Below are 19,992 nucleotides of genomic sequence, written 5' to 3' on the forward strand. Positions count from 1 at the left end.
GTGTGAGAGATGATGTATGCTTAGTGTTTATCAAAGAGTGAGAAAAGACCAGAATATATATTAGAAATACTGTATGCTAAACTATTTAGCATATGCATAAGTAAAAAATATACCCATAACTAAAACAATATCCAACATCAGTGTCTGGCTAATCATTAATGGATCTTATAACTCTTATGGCAGTAAGTATGTGACTAGTACCATGACCAACAGGACATCTGTATGAGAGAAGTTGAATAATAAACTGTACAATATCAATAAAGTAATACTCTTTAGTGGGAAGGCTCTTGTACATATTTAAGACATGTTAAATACCAGTGGAATTTAAATACAGTACTACTGTATTATAAATCCATTAGACCCTACAAATAAGGAACCATTAATCAGCTTAGTTTTTGGGCAAGACCACTTGCCATGATTGTACATTAAAGTCTAGTCATTACTTTTATTCCTTGTATGTAGATCTTTTGTCCATTAAAACAGGATATGTCTTCATCAGAGCTGGAATGGTTGTAGAATGTGTTATTGAGGTAGTCAATGACAGATGGTGAGCACCTGTAAGTAACCCACACCACTTTCATCTTAAAACTAATTCACTTCTGACCTCGGCCATAACGAGTACAGTATTCTGTAGATGTACAGTAATTAAATGCTTTCCAAGCCTGTTGGATCTTTTCTTTATTAATTTCCAGTTTGAATGGTTGATTGTTGGCTTCCTGTCAATTATGGAAGGGAAGCAGAATTTATGTTTATGTTGGGGAAAAGGTGGCGCATGCAATCGGTTCTGATCCACACTCTCTGAACTTCTTGTAAGGCTAAGATTGCTCACAATCATCATGTGCCAAGCACAGATCGTGGATTCCTGTTCTGGGAAAGGCTTATTCTTGAAGGAGGAATAGGAAGGTTTAGTCTTCTCTGACACCTTCCTTGACAACACCCAAGACAATGCCTAGGAAACTGTATTATAGCACATTACTCTACTCTTCGAGTTCTCTGATTACTGAAGTTCTCTAGGTACAATATACAGCCCTCACTCTGTCCTTGGTTTGGATGTATATCGTTGAGTTTTTCAGGTTTGGGGGATGTGGCATTCCCACAGGGATTGCTACACACTAGCATACACTGGAAAGTCTCCCATATCCATTACGATGAGCTTTCCTCAAGTCTTGCAGGGAGGTTCTCTATGCATTTTTCGAGGGAGCCGGTAGCTGAAGTTACTTGCCTCAGTATCCTCTGTGCCAATAATTTTAGCGGTGCCAACGCTGAAGCCTGTAAAAGGGTGTAAGAAGGCTTTGGTGCCAGTGAAATCTGTTACTGTCATCAAGGAGCCCATGGCTCCTATTATAATTGTATGCCAGTACCTCTGCCTTAAGTGTTTATTGTAAATGCCAGTGATAGTGCATACAATACTGCTTCTCCTGTGACAGTGATCCTTTCTGTCGGAGCAATCACTATGGATTCTTCCCTTAGGGGAGCTTTGTAGTGATGGTCACTTAGACCTTGACTTCTCATCTTGCAGATCCTGAGGGAGATTTGGTAAGATGGAGAGAATTGGTTTCTTCTCCTTTTCCAGCTAATCGCCCTCTTCCAGCTATTCCTTTTCCTCCTCTAGCTCTTCATCTTCTAATTTTACCCTGGTAGCCAGGGTGGTCGGAGATGTACGGCTCCGTGTGGGGCTGATAATGAACTAGGAATGTCATCAGCAAGAGGAAGATCTCTAGCACTGATCAGACAAGAGACAGAAGTAGTACCATTTAACCTTCCCTCTACTATTATAAGGTCTCCACGTTTTTGGAGATTTAAGCATTTACCATGAATTTAGAAAGAAGTCGCAGCATTTTGAGAGAGAAACTCTACTATTTTGCGAGAGAAACTCTACTAAGATAATTTAACCACCTTTAACAAAATGCAGCTTAACATTCATGCCTCATGGTTCCTGGGATAGTTAGTGAAATTTTAAGTTACATTGTACAGTATTTTGTTTACTTTACTGTGTAAAGGCTCTTAATTTAAATATATGATCCCATAGATAAAAGCATATTCTCTCACATGAATTAGTAAATGAATGACCATCTATAGAAGTTCACATACAATGAATCAGTGAAAAGCAAATACCAACATCACCCCTAGGAACTATGGTATAACTACAGTAGTTTGAAAAGTACCATTAAATATTTTATTGAATTGTTTGATCAATCAAATGAATAATGTTCTCATTTCATGAGTAACTATTTTTAAAAATTATTAATTATTCTACGTTAGAAAAACTGATTTTCTTCATGTACTTACTTCTCTGCAAGATGTGGGGAGTCTGTATGGAAAACTAGTGGAGGTCTATTGGGATGAGTAAGTTTGAAGGTCAAGCAGCTGTCAAGGCCATCAGATACATCATTCTCCTGTTCAAAAAGTAATGGAGGATAAGATTTGACCCACAAAAAATACTAAGAAATCAACAGTTTGAGTAAAATATAGCAAAATTATAAATTTAAAGAAATTTATATAGAAATTCAAAGAAAAACAGAATGCTAAGACAGAAAAAAATAAGAACCAAAAGTTGACCTAGAAATGAATTAATACTATCTCACTTTGCATCAAGTAACTTGCCCAAAATATGCAACTTCTTTTAACTATGAAAGGAATATCCAGGAGGAAAATAATGCCTTCAACGACTAGCCTAGTATAGTAGTAGACAGATGCTATGATCAAGTTTCTATTTCCACTAACAAAAAAATTACAACTGCTATCAATGTTCTTGAGATTACCCTTCCCTAGTGAACCAACTAGATTGCTGCCTTTTTAAAAATCTACACATTTCTCTATAACATCAAAACTTTTAAGAAGTTATTGTGTCTTTTGTTTGTTACCAATACTATACAGTATTTTCTTTGGCATTCTTAATTATACCCTTAAATTATCAAGATATAATTGGGGCACATAAAATACTTCTTTGATATTACCCCTACTTAAGTCATTTACAAACTTTACAAAACATAGAAAGGTGGTAATATGGACCTAATTGACATGAAGTACATACTCAGAGAGAGAGAGAGAGAGAGAGAGAGAGAGAGAGAGAGAGAGAGAGAGAGAGAGAGAGAGAGAGAGAGAGAGAGGATAATTTGTTACATAATTTCTAGTGCAAGGTTTGTATATAAAGGGTTATATTTTATAAAAGAAGATTTCATACCTTGTCCACAGTTTCAACTTGATAACCCAAGACAGGGAGAGATTGCAGCGCACAAACATCTTGAGGTGCTCTGTATTCATATAACACACGGTCCTTCAGAACAAACCAGCCTCTTCGTAAAGATCGCCTTACCATTACACGAAGATAACCACACATTTGAGAAGCAGCATCACTTGCACTTACCTACAACATAGTTAACAACTTGGATCAAGATTTATTATAAAGAGTAAGTAGATTTTAGTATAAGCAAAATTCCTGTACAAGTAAATACAATACCGTATTGCCTTTTATTCACAATATCAAATTATAATACTGTAATGTTTACTGTGTTATAAAAATATTCTATGATAATTTTGTGAAAATTAAAATTGATAGTTTACTTGAGGAAAAGGAGGGAAGCAAATGACTAAATATATGGCAAAAACTCTTACCTCCAGCAATCTCTCTGGTACTTTCTTTCTGGTATGGCTTCTGTTTTCTCGTTCTCCTCTTTTAAAGAGACCTTTGAGGCTGGATGCTCTTCTGAGTTCAGATTCTTGAGGATCTTCCTCCGCATCTGTTCCTTCATACCTTCGCTCAAATTCACTTTGAAGTACTTCAAAGCAAGTATCACAGACTCTGAGTGGCTGGTTTTTCTTGTACTGCAGTGGGGCACGATTAGCTGAACAGTGGTCACAAACCACCTGAATTAAAAGAGCATTTTATTATTAAATTGTGAACAAATAAAAAATACAAGTGCATAAAGGCTCTAGTGTTTTGAGTGTTCAAGAAATCTGAGGAATTCAAAATTACATTACTTTATCTAACAACATAGGCCTACTTTTTTTTATTACATTCACCATCAACATTATCACAAACAGTTTTACTTCTTTTCCCTTTATCAGGTTATACACAGAATTAGTTCTCCCCACATCAATGCCCTATTTTTTTTTTTTTTTTTGCCATAGCTGCCATACTTGTACTTTAGACTTTAATCTTCATAAACGCAAAGTATTTAGAATACAGATACTCATAAAATATATACCACTGCTTTATTGAAAGCCCTTTACTTTAATCCTCAAGAACTAGCCAACAAAGAATTCAGCAACTTTATTATCGTTATCTAACACGGTATTGGATACTTTTCAAATGTGAAATCCTGTCTCTTATTACTATTTTTCATCTTAGCCCAATGGAAAGAACATTCATGTTTTGCTAAATGTCATGTATAACTTCATGAAATGTACTGTACTAAGTATTTCCAAAAGATTAGCATGTAAGTGATGATTGCACTAAACAATCTAGGTATATTTTTTTTTTTTTTCATATTTTACAAACAAAATTTGGCTCCAAAGGGAAATATTCGAACTGGTTGTAACCAATAACTTTTAAGGAATGTTACTTTTGAACTAAAGATTGACTTCCAGGAGTTCATGGTTTCCCTTATTATATTAAAAGACTCATTGTGATTTGGGGAGAAAATACTTAGTTGTGAAGAGGAAGTTTGATATCTAAGTAGAAAAGAGGGAAGTGGAATGGATGACATGTAAATGGCAGACGGGCAATGTAACTAAAAATTGAGGGTGTGAATATGCAGGTGACATTATTTCAATATGGTTTTATATTTCAAAGTCACCATCTATCTTCCAAGAATGGTAATCTCAAATGGAAAAAACCAACAAACCCTCCACCCTAACATGATTCAGACCAAATGTGTGGTTGAATTTTGTGACTGGTGTTGTTAAAGGAATCTCTGCTTTAATCTGCTTTAACTTATGGGCCATTTGCCCTCAAGAATTGTAATACTGTACTAAATAATTTTGTTAGGGTAGAGATATGCCAAATTTGCATTTCAAAAATAATATCTCGAGAAGCTTTGAACCATATAGAAGAATCTTGGTGTGAGTATCCTTCTCATAGCATTAAGAATCTCAAAAATTCAGTGAACTGTTTTGATTCTCATCTAGCCACATAATGTGAACTAGACAATTGAAGAAAGCTTTTCTTCCCTCTCCTAACTAATAACCTTAAGATAGTAAAATACCACATTACCTTGCCACAAGCACGGCAATGATGCCTACGGAAAGTTAGAGTAAACTCCGCTGTACACTGCTGACACATAGTTACTCTGTTGTCTGGAATCCAAACTGGGGCCTGAAAAAAGTAACTTGCATAAGTCTCAGTGATAGATTGTTTTACTAGTGATTATGTTGGTTAAGTTTCTTTTTTACAGTAACAGCTTACCTAACTCTGTTCACTTACAGCAGTAATAATAGTGTATTTAGTTTTGTGGTAACTATGGTAATATGCAAAAGATTCTATGAATAGGTGAGTATCAGAATAGAAATTTCCCTAAAATAACCTAGGAGTTGAACTTCTTAAGCCTGGGTGACATTTATTCTTTATTGTATGATAGACACAGTAGATATTGTATTATAGCAAAGTTTAAAGAAAGAGAGCACCTCGTGATAGAGCGAAGGAGAATATAGAGATGAGGTACTGTAGGTCTAAGTCACTGATAAAATACCATCTACATTGAGGAGAGAGAAAGGAAGGTACAATCTTATTCAAGAAATAACAGTCATGTATAAGAATGTTTCTTGGTAGTTGATAAACAAAACAGTGTGACTGGGTGTTCATATTTTTAATTGTTACCAAACACCAAATTACCTGCTTCCCAAGCGATGAAGTGTTCGGATGCTGGAAAGTTGGCATTTTTGCCCTCAAGAATGTGGACCTTCGAGAAGCATTGTCTTCGATGGCATCCCTCAGTGCTTGTATCCACGCATCTCGCTCTTCAGCAGACCTTTAAGGAGGAGAGAAGTTAATGTCTTTTCAACTAAAGAATGGTAGGCCCTGTTCCAATCATCAGCTAGATTGTATTGATAGGTGTCAGAATTTTAAATATATCATTATGTCATCTGTCAGCGGGTTCCTCAAAAGTATCTATATTTATTTGCATTATACCCCAAAATTTTCTTTAACTTAATGCAATCCCATCTTTATCTTTATCTCTATCCAGTAGCATACACTAGACATTTGAAGTCTCAACAGCTTCTAATAAAGAAATATAAGCAACTTTTTATTCTCAGTCGCATCCCTTAATTCTATTACCTTGAATGCAAGCTCAAATTTTGTTACATACTACTCGATTAACACATTTCTTCCCTCATTTGCACCAAAGGAAAATCTCATTTATAACCAACTTTTAGCACTCAGTAAATTTCCTCAATTTTACCTCACGATATACATCAACGTACTGTACAATTCCAATAATGATTGAGTTCCCTTCTTGTCTATACCACCATTGCTAACAGATGAATTACCTAGGATATCTATGATTAATTACACTTTATGGTAAACTGATACAGGCAAGAATTAATGTACGTGAAACACAAAAGATTATATTAGTATTTTGTAGAATAATTTTGAAGACTTTTAAAGAAAACTTCAGTTGAAATCTCAATGGAGTTACTAATTATCTTGCTCATGAAAGATCAAATTTATTGTTGTTGTTGTTCTTAAAATATTCTATTCTAAATGTTCATTACTTCTCTTGTAGTTTTATTTATTTCTTTGTTTCCTTTTCTCACTCAGATATTTTTCCCTGTTGGAGCCATTGGGCTTATAGCATCTTACTTTTCCAACTAGGGTTGTAGTTTACCTTATAGTAATAATAATAATAATAATAATAATAATAATAATAATAATAATAATAATAATAATAATAATAATAATAATAATAATAATAGAATTTCCCAGGGAGGTTAAATGTGATCAGTGCACCTTAGATGAGCACTTTCGGCATCCATTTGCCTCATAGCTCACTCCCTATTTAGCCTTCTATCTAGGCCTACCTTTCATCTTACTGTCCACCTTCTTTGGATTTTTACTTCATAATGCAACCCAGTTGCACCTTCGTACTGAATGGTATCCCTGGCCCTAGCCCTGAGCCTTATTCCCCATATTCATAAATCCAATTGTATATGGAAGTAAAGTCTCAGCTGACTACAATAGAAAACACTACAAGATATGAAAATTAAATCCCAGTAATTTATTATGTGCAACAGAAATGACAGAAAAGCTGAAAACAGTGAAGTCTTTTCCATGATGTTCACAATTATCATTTCTTAACTACAGTATATGAATTTTTGCCACGTGAGTTTATACCTTAACTCAGACATGAAGGGATGAAATGGTAAATTAAGGCTGGGATATTTTTTTTTACTAGAGTGAAAATAACTATATTAATAAATGAATGTAAGCAGTCAACTGTCAAACAACAAGATTCTACCATTGAAATAATTTTGCGGTTCCTTATTAATTACTGTATGATATTGATAAATAAGGCAAATAAAAAAATAATAATGCTAAAGACTGCAAGACTATGAACATTAATGAGATGTTCATCTTTTATAAACGTGTAATTCCTTACTTTGCCTGCAGTGTAAATGAGCGAGAGGTGGAGATCACACTGAATTCATTCTTAAAATCCTCAGCTTTTGGTGTTTCGACCCTCATTCCTTCAAGGGGTAACTCGTAGTTGACTCGAAGAGCTCCCCCTGGACCACTAGTGATGAAACTGGTATATAACAAGACATCGGACAACTGCAACAAAAAGTAGAAACATTCGATTTTTCAAATCCCATATTATAAATCAAAATATTTTATGAATGAAAAATTATATGGCTGGGAACAAATCAATCTTAACAATTTCTGGGCCTCATCCAGCACTAATTCGGGATAACAATAGTACTATAGTACTCTACTGTATTTTGCTTAATTAAAGGGCACAATTAGATAACTTTTTGCTTTATTAAAGGGCACAATTAGACAAACTTTTTCCTTTATTAAAAGACACAATTAGACATCTTGTTTACTTTACTAAAAGGCATAATTAGATAACTTTTTGCTTTATTGAAGGGCACAATTAGATATTTTTTTGCATTATTAAAGGGCAAAATTAGATAAATTTTTGCTTTATTAAAGGGCAAAATTAGATAACTTTTTGCTTTATTAAAGGGAACAGACAACTTGTTTGCTTTATTAAAGGCCACAAATAGACAACTTGTTTACTTTACTAAAGGGCATAATTAGTTAACTTTGTGTTCAGCACAAATTGATATAAGCCAACACTATTTTTTAAAATCTAATCAATATTATTAAAACAGTCTCCATAAGTCCTGAAATAAGTAACCCTTACCGAAATGTTCCATTTGACATAAAGGTTTTCCAACTTAATTTTCCAAGTTCAATTTGAATTTCATGACACAATGTAATATTTTATAGTAAACTATTTGCGACACAAGTTCCATTTTTAAATCATGTAATAACATCATTAAGATTATCCCTTCAAAATTATGCGGTCGTTTATTTAAACTAGGCAACTCGAGGCAAAATCACTGCCACCGCCTTTGGTGTTGCTTCAGTGTTCCTTGTTCCTTCTTCAGGCCAGCAACTTGCAAGCAACATAAAAATAAATTGTTGCTATCATTGGCTGGAGATCGATTGAAAAATCAAAATATCAAGGGAGTATCCGTCGGGAAGTAACAGATTTGCGTTTTATATTTCAGGCAAACCACAAGCCAATTCGACGGAAATTAAAATGACAGTAAAAGTATACAATTATTTTTTAATAAACATTCCTTGTGTGTGACTTTCCATGTGAAAGTTTGCTTACTTTAAGACTAGTGGTCTACCTATATTAATTGAATCACGATTTTGTTTTTTTTATTAACAAGTCATTGATCACTATTCCATAACATGCAGGGTAGATTGCGGCAAACAGTTAACAGAGGAAAAGCAAAACTTGCAATTAAGGGAAATGAGAATACAAGACTCCCAGGTATGTATGCGAATGATATTCAAGGAGAAAAGTATGAGGCCAAACCATGGAAATACTATATTTACATATTTACGGAAGTTAAGAATAAGTCGTACTCAATAGGTTCAAATCAAAATTAACCTAAATGGAGTATATGACTGTCTCCTTTAGTCTTAAGGATCAGAGTTTGAAGACTGTCTGTAAGCTAAAGATAAGCCCAAGGTCAATACAGATTGCCCTGGCCTATAGATAGGCCTAAGTTCGATGATACGACTAGTGAAGTTGAAACATTCAAGTAAAACCACCAGTACAATTTGGTATTTGGCTGTCAATTATGAATGAAAATAAATTATAACACTTTAATTTCCATAGGAAGCTTGAAGCATTTCCATCATCATGTTATAATTAACATATCACATGGAAACTTGATTGCAGCTAAATATATATATATATATATATATATATATATATATATATATATATATATATATATATATATATATATATATATATATATATATATATATATATCGCGTTTTGATTTTTTCTAGGATTAAAAACACCTAGAACATCTACATAAAGTACATTAAGATATGTAAGCAAAATTTGAAAATGTTAAATTCAACTTCAGTAAACAATTATACCCGGGAGAGATCACACCTGCGTGAAATTTAGCTTGGTTAGTTGCAGATTAAGATAGCAAAATGTAAGACATTGGCTCTAGCTATTTGGAAGCCATAACAGAAAAAGTTTAGATTAAAATAAAAACGCATTCTGATACAATCACCACGGAATAAATTCCAGTTTCTTATTCTAAGACAAATGGGCTTACGTTGTATTGTACTGTAACCAAAATTGTTTTAACGTCCCGTTTCTAATACCTTGCTCCAAAATGTTACAGATCGTCATATTCAAGACATTTCTATGATCAACCTTGGTATAAAACAATGTGTTGCGTCTCAAACAGCTCCCAATGTAAAAAGGTCAATAAGACACCAGAAAAGGTGACTTTTCGTTTTTAACTTACCAAGATGTAATACCTGGGTTGCATTCCCCTTCTGCACAGCTTCAATAGTTCCCCCTCCTTCAGCAGAGATCGTCCAGGCCTAATTAGCTCGTAGTGGGTATTATTGGTGGATGGCTGGCTCGTGACGTTAGCGTTGCTGTTCGCGTTATTTATGTCGTTGCTGTTCTGACTGCACGTCAGTCGATCCTGTAGAGCCAGCAACTTCATGAAGTTGGTCTGTGGAAAAAATGAACAACGTCTGATGTTATTCAATTAAGTGGTGGATGTCAAAGAGGGACAGATCAGTAGACGGCTACGAGAGCTTTAGTTACACTAATGAGAGAGAGAGAGAGAGAGAGAGAGAGAGAGAGAGAGAGAGAGAGAGAGAGAGAGAGAGAGAGAGAGAGAGAGAGAGAGAGAGCAAACTCTAATCCTTTCTAGAGTCACATGACTAGTGTATCGTTAAACCTAGATAGCCAGACTACTCCAAGGATTATAGCATTTTTGGTAAATTATTTGCAACACATTATAGGTCAGTTTTTAAATCATGCAATAACATCATAGGATTATCCCCTGAAAATTATGTGGTCATCGCCCTCATACTTTGCTCCAAAAATAACTTTCATAACATGCGACATGATACTTTAAATGGCAAGTTTCTTGTGCCCGATTCAATGAAGAAGTTTATATGATCGCATAAATTATTTTAGCTAAATAAAGCAATTGCTTTATAATAGCATGCAAAAATATCTTGTTGAAAATACTATATAATAAGAAATAAAATTAAAAGACAGTCATCACAGAAAAAGAAAAAAGCGGTATTGTCTGGAGTTTAAGCCAGCTTCGTTGGTACTTAGATACTTAATCGGTTACGGTGATGTTGATTGTTGACGTAACAACTAGTCTGCCATCCATGCACGAGTGACCAAGCTTCTCCACTGCATCGGGATTTTCTTTGTAAGTTTTAGTAGATATTTTACAGACATTAAGTTTTACCGAGATTTGGAATTGGGAAAGTTTTAAGAAATTGTTATTTGCACACTTTAACATTCACTTTACGCTTAATTGATTTGATTCATTAAAAATTTGTTTTCGTGACTGACTATGGCGTTTATTACCAACCGATTTCTAAAGTTTGAATCTGGGCCCGATTCTATACTCTACAATTACTTGTGTTCGCTTTGACATCCAATACTTAGCAGGAGCATAAAACGGTGCATTTTTGTTTTAGTTTACAATAGGGTATACGTAATTTCATGAGAACAGTCCGATAACTTAGCCTACACTTGTCAGAGAAAATTAGGCCTATAGGCTAGGTGTGTCTGTTATAAACAACTCAATATTTAAGATATTGTTTTTCCTAAAAATCTTGTTCAAAATCTGCATGAGTTATTATTTTACGAATTCACTAATGTAAATTAAGAATCAGGTGATCATTACGGTATGGTTTCTAATACGCTAAAATTAGTCCATGGCGCACTTTTTTTTTCTCGTCTGCTATAGGTAAAAAAAAAAAATAGTATTCATTGCTAATTTCGTAGTTAATTATGCGATAATTCTACGACGAATACCTAGGGCATGTTGTCTAAAGGAAATAAGTTATAAGCCTATTTTGTCATTAGTTCTGTAAACAGTCATCTTTGTTTTCATAAGCATGTAGAAAAACCCTCGGTATTAGGCCTATTTTGTACCGCTGGATTCGTGGTGGTTTAAATTGGCCAGTTTTCTTATTTTCTAACCACCCCCAGTCTGCTATGTCAAAATCTAAAAGCATATTCTGATGAGAATTTGAGTTATACGATACAAGTTATCTGTGAAAAATCAGTTATGGGTCTATTATGTATCAATTCTGCATTACCTGCCGATTTGAAATAGGTTAATCTTTGTTCTTAATAGAATTCCCCACGTAAACTCAGTAATAGGCCTATCATGCTCAAATTGGGTAGGCTAGTCGTTATATTTGGATCATATTTCTTTTTTTTCACAATTTTCTATGTAAACACTAGTATTTTCTTCGTTTACACACACACACACGCGCACGTGACTGCATATATATATATATATATATATATATATATATATATATATATATATATATATATATATATATATATATATATATATATATATATATATATATATATATATATATATATATTTTGAACGCAGTCAATTTCCACAATTACCAACACTTGAGATATCAGAGTACTTCACGATGTACGCAACGAAAAAAAAAAAAACATGAAATAAAAGGCGGCTAATTTACTTATGGCTTAGGCCTTAGGGGTAACTTTAATGTTATCTGAGATGTAGTGCGGTTATCTGATACTTATCTGCAGACAATTATTTCTAATTTTCTCAATAATAGGCTAACCACATGAATGGGACATGTAAACCATCCGTTGTAGTTTTGAAAACTTTCCACGGTATAGTTACCAAAACTTTGTTGAATATTTCGAAAACGAAGAGAAAAAAAAAAGCACCAAAAACATTGTCTTTCTTTTCAATATTATCAAGTAATTAAATGACATACGCTCTATTTTTTATGAGCTAGGGGTACAAGAAAAATCTTATGTTGCAGTTAAATTTAGTTTGAACAATTGTTTCACAAGAGCTGCAGTGGACTAAGTCGGTCGATTTCATTGTTTACTTCCATGAAACGAGAATACACAGAACTCTTTCGTCAGTGCCATCGTGATCAGTACGTTAATAACCAAAGCCAAATTTAAAACAATGGACGACTGGTATTCCATTTGAGTAGCGATAGTATTTTTTAACTAGAAATTACAGAATAACTAAATTCTAATTTCAATTGATGAGAAAACGATATGAGATACCATTACTCCTGAATTTGATGCACTATGTTCAATTTCAGTGCATAGGCCTACTTCCCTTTATTATTATTACTCCTTAAGCTACAACCCTAGTTGAAAAAGCAGGATGCCAAAATCCCAGGAGCTCCAACAGGGAAAATAGCCCGGTGAGGAAAGGAAACAAGGAAAAATGAAATATTTTAAGATCAGTAATAACATTAAAATAAATATTTCCTATATAAACTATAAAAAAAAACTTGTAACAAAACAAGATAAAACAGTATGCCCAAGTGTACCCTCAAGCAAGAAAACTCTAATCCAAGATATTGGAAGACCATGGTATGGTACTAGCCAGGACTAGAGAACAATGGTTTGTTTTTGGAGTGTCCTCCTAGAAGAGCTGCTTACCATAGCTTAAGAGTCTCTTCTACCCTTACCAAGGGGAAAGTGACCACTGAACATTTACCCTTGAAATGGCTTTGATGGTTTGATGAGAATAATTAAGACCCTTGATCACTCAAGTCTTCTAGTGTTTAAGAAGACCAACAAGTCTTCTTCTGGGACGGATTTTATTAGAAAATACAAGATAAAATAAAAGTTGTGCTGATAAATATTATGAAATTCCTTCTTTATTATAATGTAAAAAAAAAATAGAAAAAAAGTCTTGATTACTTAATACTCTGTTCAAATATGTACACTAATGCCAAACTGAATGTTGAAAAGTAGTTTGGTCAAGAATATCTTCACAGGAAATATTAACAAAGCCACTCGCGCAACAATTATTATCATGACTACAACTGCTGCTATCATTACTATTTGTAGAAATTGTTGTATTATTTCGTACCCGAAACTAAACAATTATAAAAAGTCTAAAACCCATAATCAGAAAAAAACTAAATAAAAAATAAAGTCTGTGCCAGTAAGTAATAGATGGAGTGCAATAAGATAAATTGCTTAATTTACAAATAAATTTAAGCAAAGGCATTGCTACTAATTTACTGTACAGAGTAGAAATATTAGAGCAACATTCATATCATGAAATTGAAAGTGATAGAAAATAGTACACAAAGGTTAGGATAGACTTAGTTTCATAAGGACAATGTTCTCTTATAATTACAGGTCATTTAAGAAAAAAAATGATTGGAGACATAACAGTACAGTGCAATGATTTAACTAGACGGAAATTATAACCACCACGTGAGAAATGGAACGCCACGAACCCTAAGTAGACCCAGAGGTTAAACTTAATTTCAATTAGACTATCAGGTCTGTGCTCCAGTTTTACAATCACACTCGCACGAACAAACGCACATGCCTGAGTCATGGTCACATGCCTCTGAGTTGTTTTAGCATGAATCGCGGTCATTCACAGAGAGAAGAAACCTCAGGATGCCGTTCATACACAGTATTTTGCTTTCTGTCAGCCACATGAGTAATGGTGCGTCCTTCTCTGGAATGTCAACTCTGCGGTCTAGGGATATACTTAGCCTTGGTCAACCCCACCCACTCTGTGCACACTAAAACTAGACGCACGTGTCTAAATTCTCTCGAACATTTTTTTTTTTTTTTAGTATATGAAGTAAAAGCTAATGATATTTTCATCTCTCTTAAGTGTAATTTGTTTCCCAGAGCAAGGGCCGCTTAAAGAATTTCTTAGAAATAACGAAAATTACTATTACAGAGTACTGAGAATTTGGTTTTAACGTTTCTCTCTGCCTTCGTTCATATTCTGGACTTTTCACCATCTTACAATAACACATAACACATACCTATACACACACACACACACTATATATATATATATATATATATATATATATATATATATATATATATATATATATATATATATACATATATATATACACACACATATATATACATACACACACACACATATATATATATATATATATATATATATATATATATATATATATATATATATATATATATATATATATAACCAATTTATGAATTAGTACTGGCATTAAAGTTATCTCTCCTGGGATAAGGTCGCTGCCTTCCTTTTTGCCTACAACCATCGCACCAGGCTAATCACTATTATTATTATTATTATTATTATTATTATTATTATTATTATTATTATTATATTATTATTACAAGCTATGCTATAACTCCTGATGGAAAAGCAAGATGCTATAAGCTCAAGGGATCCAACAGGGAAAAATAACTCAGTGAGAAAAGGAAACAAGAAAACAAACAAACTGCTAGAGAAGAACTAACAATTGAAATAAATATTCCAAGAACAGTAACAATATTAAACTCGATCCTTCTCATATGAACTATAAAAACTTCAAAAAACCAAGAGGAAGAGAAATAAGATAGAACAGCATGCCCGAGTGTACCCCTAGGCAAGAGAACTCTAATTCAAGACAGTTAAAAACCATAGTACAGAGGCTATGGCACTACCCAAGACCAGAGAACAATGGTTAGATTTGGAGTGTCCTTCTCCTAGAAGAGCTGCTTACCCGAGTCTCTTCTACCCTAGCCAAGAGGAAAGTAGATACTGAACAATTACATTGCAATAGTTAACCCCTTAAGCGTAGAAGAATTGTTTGGTAAACTCAAGTGTTGTCAGCTGTATGAGGACAGTGGAGAATGTGGTAAGAATAGGCCAGACTACTCGGTGTATGTGTACGCAAGGAGAAAATGAGCCGTAACTTGAGAGAGGGATCTAATGTAGTACTGTATGGTCAGTCAAAGGAGTCAATAACACTCTAGCGGTAGTATCTCAATGGGTGGCTGGTGCCCCACTACGAGCATTACGGTTTCAGGCATTTCCTTCACAACTCTGAATTCATTTTGGAACTCGCTGGTGATGAGGTTCAGATGACCACCAATGAGGCACAAGTGGTTACCATCAAGAAAAATACACATCAGTCTCTGCCACAGTCATACTTAGAAGTTAGCCTAGAGAGCTTAATCGCGGGTGAGTCCCAATGCAGAAAACTTCTAACCACCACTCTCTTTTCCTCTGCTAATACCTCTGAATAATGCAAATCTTACACCAAGATACCAATATCCCTATTTCCACAAAATGAAACTATTTCATTACACTTTAAAAGTTTAAAACATCTACAATTCACTTACGCTAACCTTTTAGCCACTACGTTATCCCCTAATTTATAGACTAATTACTTTCAGTTGCTTCTACACTGAATACGCTACACAATTATTTCATCTCCATAGATTAAATTTTCCTTTCATTCAATTTCGCTATTCATATTTCACTTCCATAAAGGAGATTTGGCTCAACTTAATCTCTTCATGTAATACAAACTTGGCTTAGAGACAAACTCGAATCTCCTCCCAAACTCTTACGCACTTCCTGCTTCTTTTCTTGCTTCACCTGTTCTGTGACTCAGTTCTTTTTACTTCCATTCACATTACTCCTAAATTAAAATTTCATTACACCATGTTCCTGGTTTCCCATTGGTTTCCATTTACCCTCTTTAACTCTACCATTGCTTACATTCACTATCCAATTTTTCTTCTTGCAGAAGTTTTCAAACTTTTCCCATTTTCTTCGCTCCCCAGAATCAGTACATTCACATCTTCAAACATCAATAATTTCACATTGCATTCTTAGCTCATGTTCTTAAATAACTTTTTACACGTTTAATTTCCTTTCAAAACTTCTTTCACATTTTCGTCCGTAAAATTATAAAGCCCGTTACATATCACCTTTGTCTTTTACTATCTTTCCCAACCAATCACGCTCTCTCTCTCTCTCTCTCTCTCTCTCTCTCTCTCTCTCTCTCTCTCTCTCTCTCTCTCTCTCTCTCTCTCTCTATATATATATATATATATATATATATATATATATATATATATATATGTACCACCTCATCGAAATAAACTTATACATTATGAGTTTAACTGCAGAAAAATTTCACAGTTGCATTTATATGCTGAATGGCCTCCTAGACTCCAGCACCGGAATATATAGCCAAAATTCATAAATCTAATTTGATGTATGTTGTCTACTTTTTACAGTTTAAATTTTAGATTGCTCAATAACAGATTCATAAGTACTTTATTCACAAAGCCCGTTCTTTGACATAACCGATAACGTTTTTTTTTTTTTTCCTTTTTGTCATTTTTGTTACTTTCTCAACCCAACTCTTACCATGACCCTAACCTGATAAATTTCAGTGGTCTGTTACTTTACATAAAGGGACAACTATTCCTCTCTCCCATTAGGATATTCCATTCATATTTTACTCTATAATCTGATTACAATCACCATTGTATGCACCGAACTTATTAGCAACTTCAGGTGTCGCGTCCCTTATATTGGATGACTCAATCTTACACAAAAACCAGTTTACCTTTGTGTCATTCAGCTCTGGTTGTTTCCATGCCCGGAAAAAAAAAAAATCCTCGAAATGCACAGTCCAGTGACTCATATGTTCATTAATATTTATCTGAGCATTAACTACCAGAAATGAGAACAGCAACATAGCATTTATAAAAAAAAATAATGCATCCATAAATGTTCATAAGCCTAATTTATTTCCTGACTACATACAAACATACATACAATAAAACCAAATAAATCCATACTTTGAAATGTCACAATATAACACGTTCGGAAAATTTAAGAATTCGAGCCAGGATGCACCTAACTGAAGTTACCATTAGCGGGAAATAACCACATGATATTACATTCTTCCTCGTTGAATTTACCAAAACTCTTTACCCTACGAAAGGAAATCTGCGCTTGTTTTGAATCTGCCCAATTACATTAGTATCAAAAGTATTTCATAATACTGTACGGTGAAATCTTAGTCTTAAGAGTTCGCGGTAAAACCAAGGTATCTTGATGACGTGTTGACATTTCCGGCGACAATGGAAGCAAGAAAGTTGTTTCCACAAACGAATTTGAACCCAAGAGGTAGTGGGATCGCCTTCAAATAATAGGCTTTGCAGCACGCACAGTATCAGAAAGGCATTTATTTAATCTATTATTATTATTAGCTATCATTGCGTCAAAGAGGAAAATCAGAGTTGCCATTACTTAAAATTCTATGATAAAAACAATTATGTATCAATTTCCTATACCCAACGTGAGTGTCATTTTTTTTTTACCATTAAACTGCATTATGATACGTGATACGGATAAATTCCAAAGGATACATCAATACGGAGGAAAAACGTAGGTTAAAGCCAATGTTATTCGTCCTTGAGGAATCATGCCGCTAGAGGCCAGGCCTGCAGTTCGAATTAAAGGCCAAGTGATCTCGACCAAGTTCTGCGTGTAGTCATGAATCGTGATGAATATTCTCTCTCTCTCACACACACACACCAGAGAGAGAGAGAGAGAGAGAGAGAGAGAGAGAGAGAGAGAGAGAGAGAGAGAGAGAGAGATCAGGTATGCCAGATATCAAGGTCTTAATAGACTAAAAGGGAAAGCCATCCAGTTCGCAAAAAGTACAAACAGTAAAGAATTAACGATAAAAGATAGATATAAAACAGACATATCATAAGCAGACTGATTTAAGATTCAACACAAGTAACAAAGTAAAACCAAACGAAATAGATAACAAATGGACGATGAAAAGAAAATCATGTCAGTCTGCTCAACAAACTGACCTTTGTACCGAGTTTGAACTTCAGAAGTTTCAACGATTCGACTGCACAAAGAGTTCGCACCTACAATCTGTAGTTCTAAGAGACATGTTCACGTGAGGTAACACATATTCTACGCAAGGCACACAATAATTCAATAAATCCTCAAGCTTCAATAATATACGACAATGTAGCGAAACGTTGACCTTAAAAATTGCTGAAGCGTTTGTTCAAACTGCGCAAAAATATACATTAAAAATATTTATTGTACAATGAATAACGTTACTAGGGAGTTGACCTCCGGAAGGTTGTTAATCTAGAACAGTGATAGTCAAACTAGTGCATGATTTTTTTCAATGGGTACATGACATGACCAGTGTGCATTAAGTGCACAGACTGAAAAGTGTTTTCAGGAAGAAAATTCTAAGTATCAAGCAAGAAATTAATTTGAATTGATTAAAATGTTATAGATATATTACATGAGTACATCAAACTCCTAAATTTTAAAAAATATATAACCTACTTGTAGGCAGCCTAAGTGATAGGGTCATATCAAAACCAGGTGACGTTAGCATTACTTCAATATTACACATCTAGCACCTATATAATATTACATTTAAGTAGAAAAGAGTAGTAGTTTGTTTAAAATAGACACCTAATTCTTAAGATATAATTTTTGAGGTTTGGGTATATGATTAATTTCTCTATGTGGTTTTTGCGCAATTTCACGGAAGATTTTACTAGCGAATTTTATTCATCTTGAATAAAAAACAGGAGTCGTCCAGTTTCCCAAATTAATCCTATAGATTCGAAGAGTATAACAAAAAATAATGTGCCTGAAAATAATATTACATTTAAGTAGAAAAGAGTAGTTTGTTTAAAATAGACACCCAATTCTTAATATATAATTTTTGAGGCTAGTGTAAATGATTAATTTCTCTATGTGATTTTTGAGGCTAGCTAGGGTACATGATTTTCTAAACAGCTGCCGGAAGGGCCATGAACTTGAAAAAAGGTGAAAGAACAAAGGTTTAGAATTCTCTTGGCGTTTTCCATCCGTTATCGACGATAGCTCAATATGAAAAGTAAACCCTTGAAGAGATAAAAATGCATTTAAAAGCCATCCAAAATAAAAATAAAATGAATAAGATCTCTGAAAATGCAAGACCTATGACTGACCCTATCTTCTGCAAGTCAGAATTGTAAAATGTGTCACGCATCCGGCACATCTGAGTGACAAAGTTAGCCCCCGAATGTTAGTGAATCAAAAGAAAGGAAAAGATGCTCATTAGCATATTGTGATTCAACTTACCGGAAGGAGTTCGGAAATAAATTTTTGCACGGTACGAATTACTCATACAATTGAGTTGAGCCATTTACTCTGTAGGAAGCCGGATTAAGGATGTAGGATCGAAATTTGGGAAAATTAGGAATACATATATTTCCTAAGGAAATGTGTCGCCACTTGCTCTCTCCTCTCTCTCTCTCTCTCTCTCTCTCTCCTCCTCTCTCTCTCTCTCTCTCTCTCTCTCTCTCTCTCTCAGGTCGTAGCCTTTGTGACGACGTCCCTGTGTGGTTTTTTTCCTAGTTT

The 19,992-nt window shown here is 34.2% G+C and overlaps 1 protein-coding gene across 1 annotated transcript in view; it reads right to left on the bottom strand.

The window, feature by feature from the left end:
- Positions 1-19,992, bottom strand: part of LOC137640219 (FYVE, RhoGEF and PH domain-containing protein 6-like) — a 30,563-nt gene that overhangs the window by 1,707 nt on the left and 8,864 nt on the right. Inside the window, exons 2-8 of the mRNA XM_068372776.1 lie at positions 10,015-10,230; positions 7,599-7,771; positions 5,834-5,969; positions 5,216-5,317; positions 3,616-3,867; positions 3,185-3,367; positions 2,290-2,396 (exon numbers count right to left, since the gene is read on the bottom strand). Coding sequence (XP_068228877.1) covers positions 2,290-2,396; positions 3,185-3,367; positions 3,616-3,867; positions 5,216-5,317; positions 5,834-5,969; positions 7,599-7,771; positions 10,015-10,230 — 1,169 coding nt within the window. The remainder of the gene's footprint in view (positions 1-2,289; positions 2,397-3,184; positions 3,368-3,615; positions 3,868-5,215; positions 5,318-5,833; positions 5,970-7,598; positions 7,772-10,014; positions 10,231-19,992) is intronic.

Source organism: Palaemon carinicauda, chromosome 4 (genome assembly GCF_036898095.1).
Source record: "Palaemon carinicauda isolate YSFRI2023 chromosome 4, ASM3689809v2, whole genome shotgun sequence".
In the NCBI taxonomy this organism is placed as follows: Eukaryota; Metazoa; Arthropoda; class Malacostraca; order Decapoda; family Palaemonidae; genus Palaemon; species Palaemon carinicauda.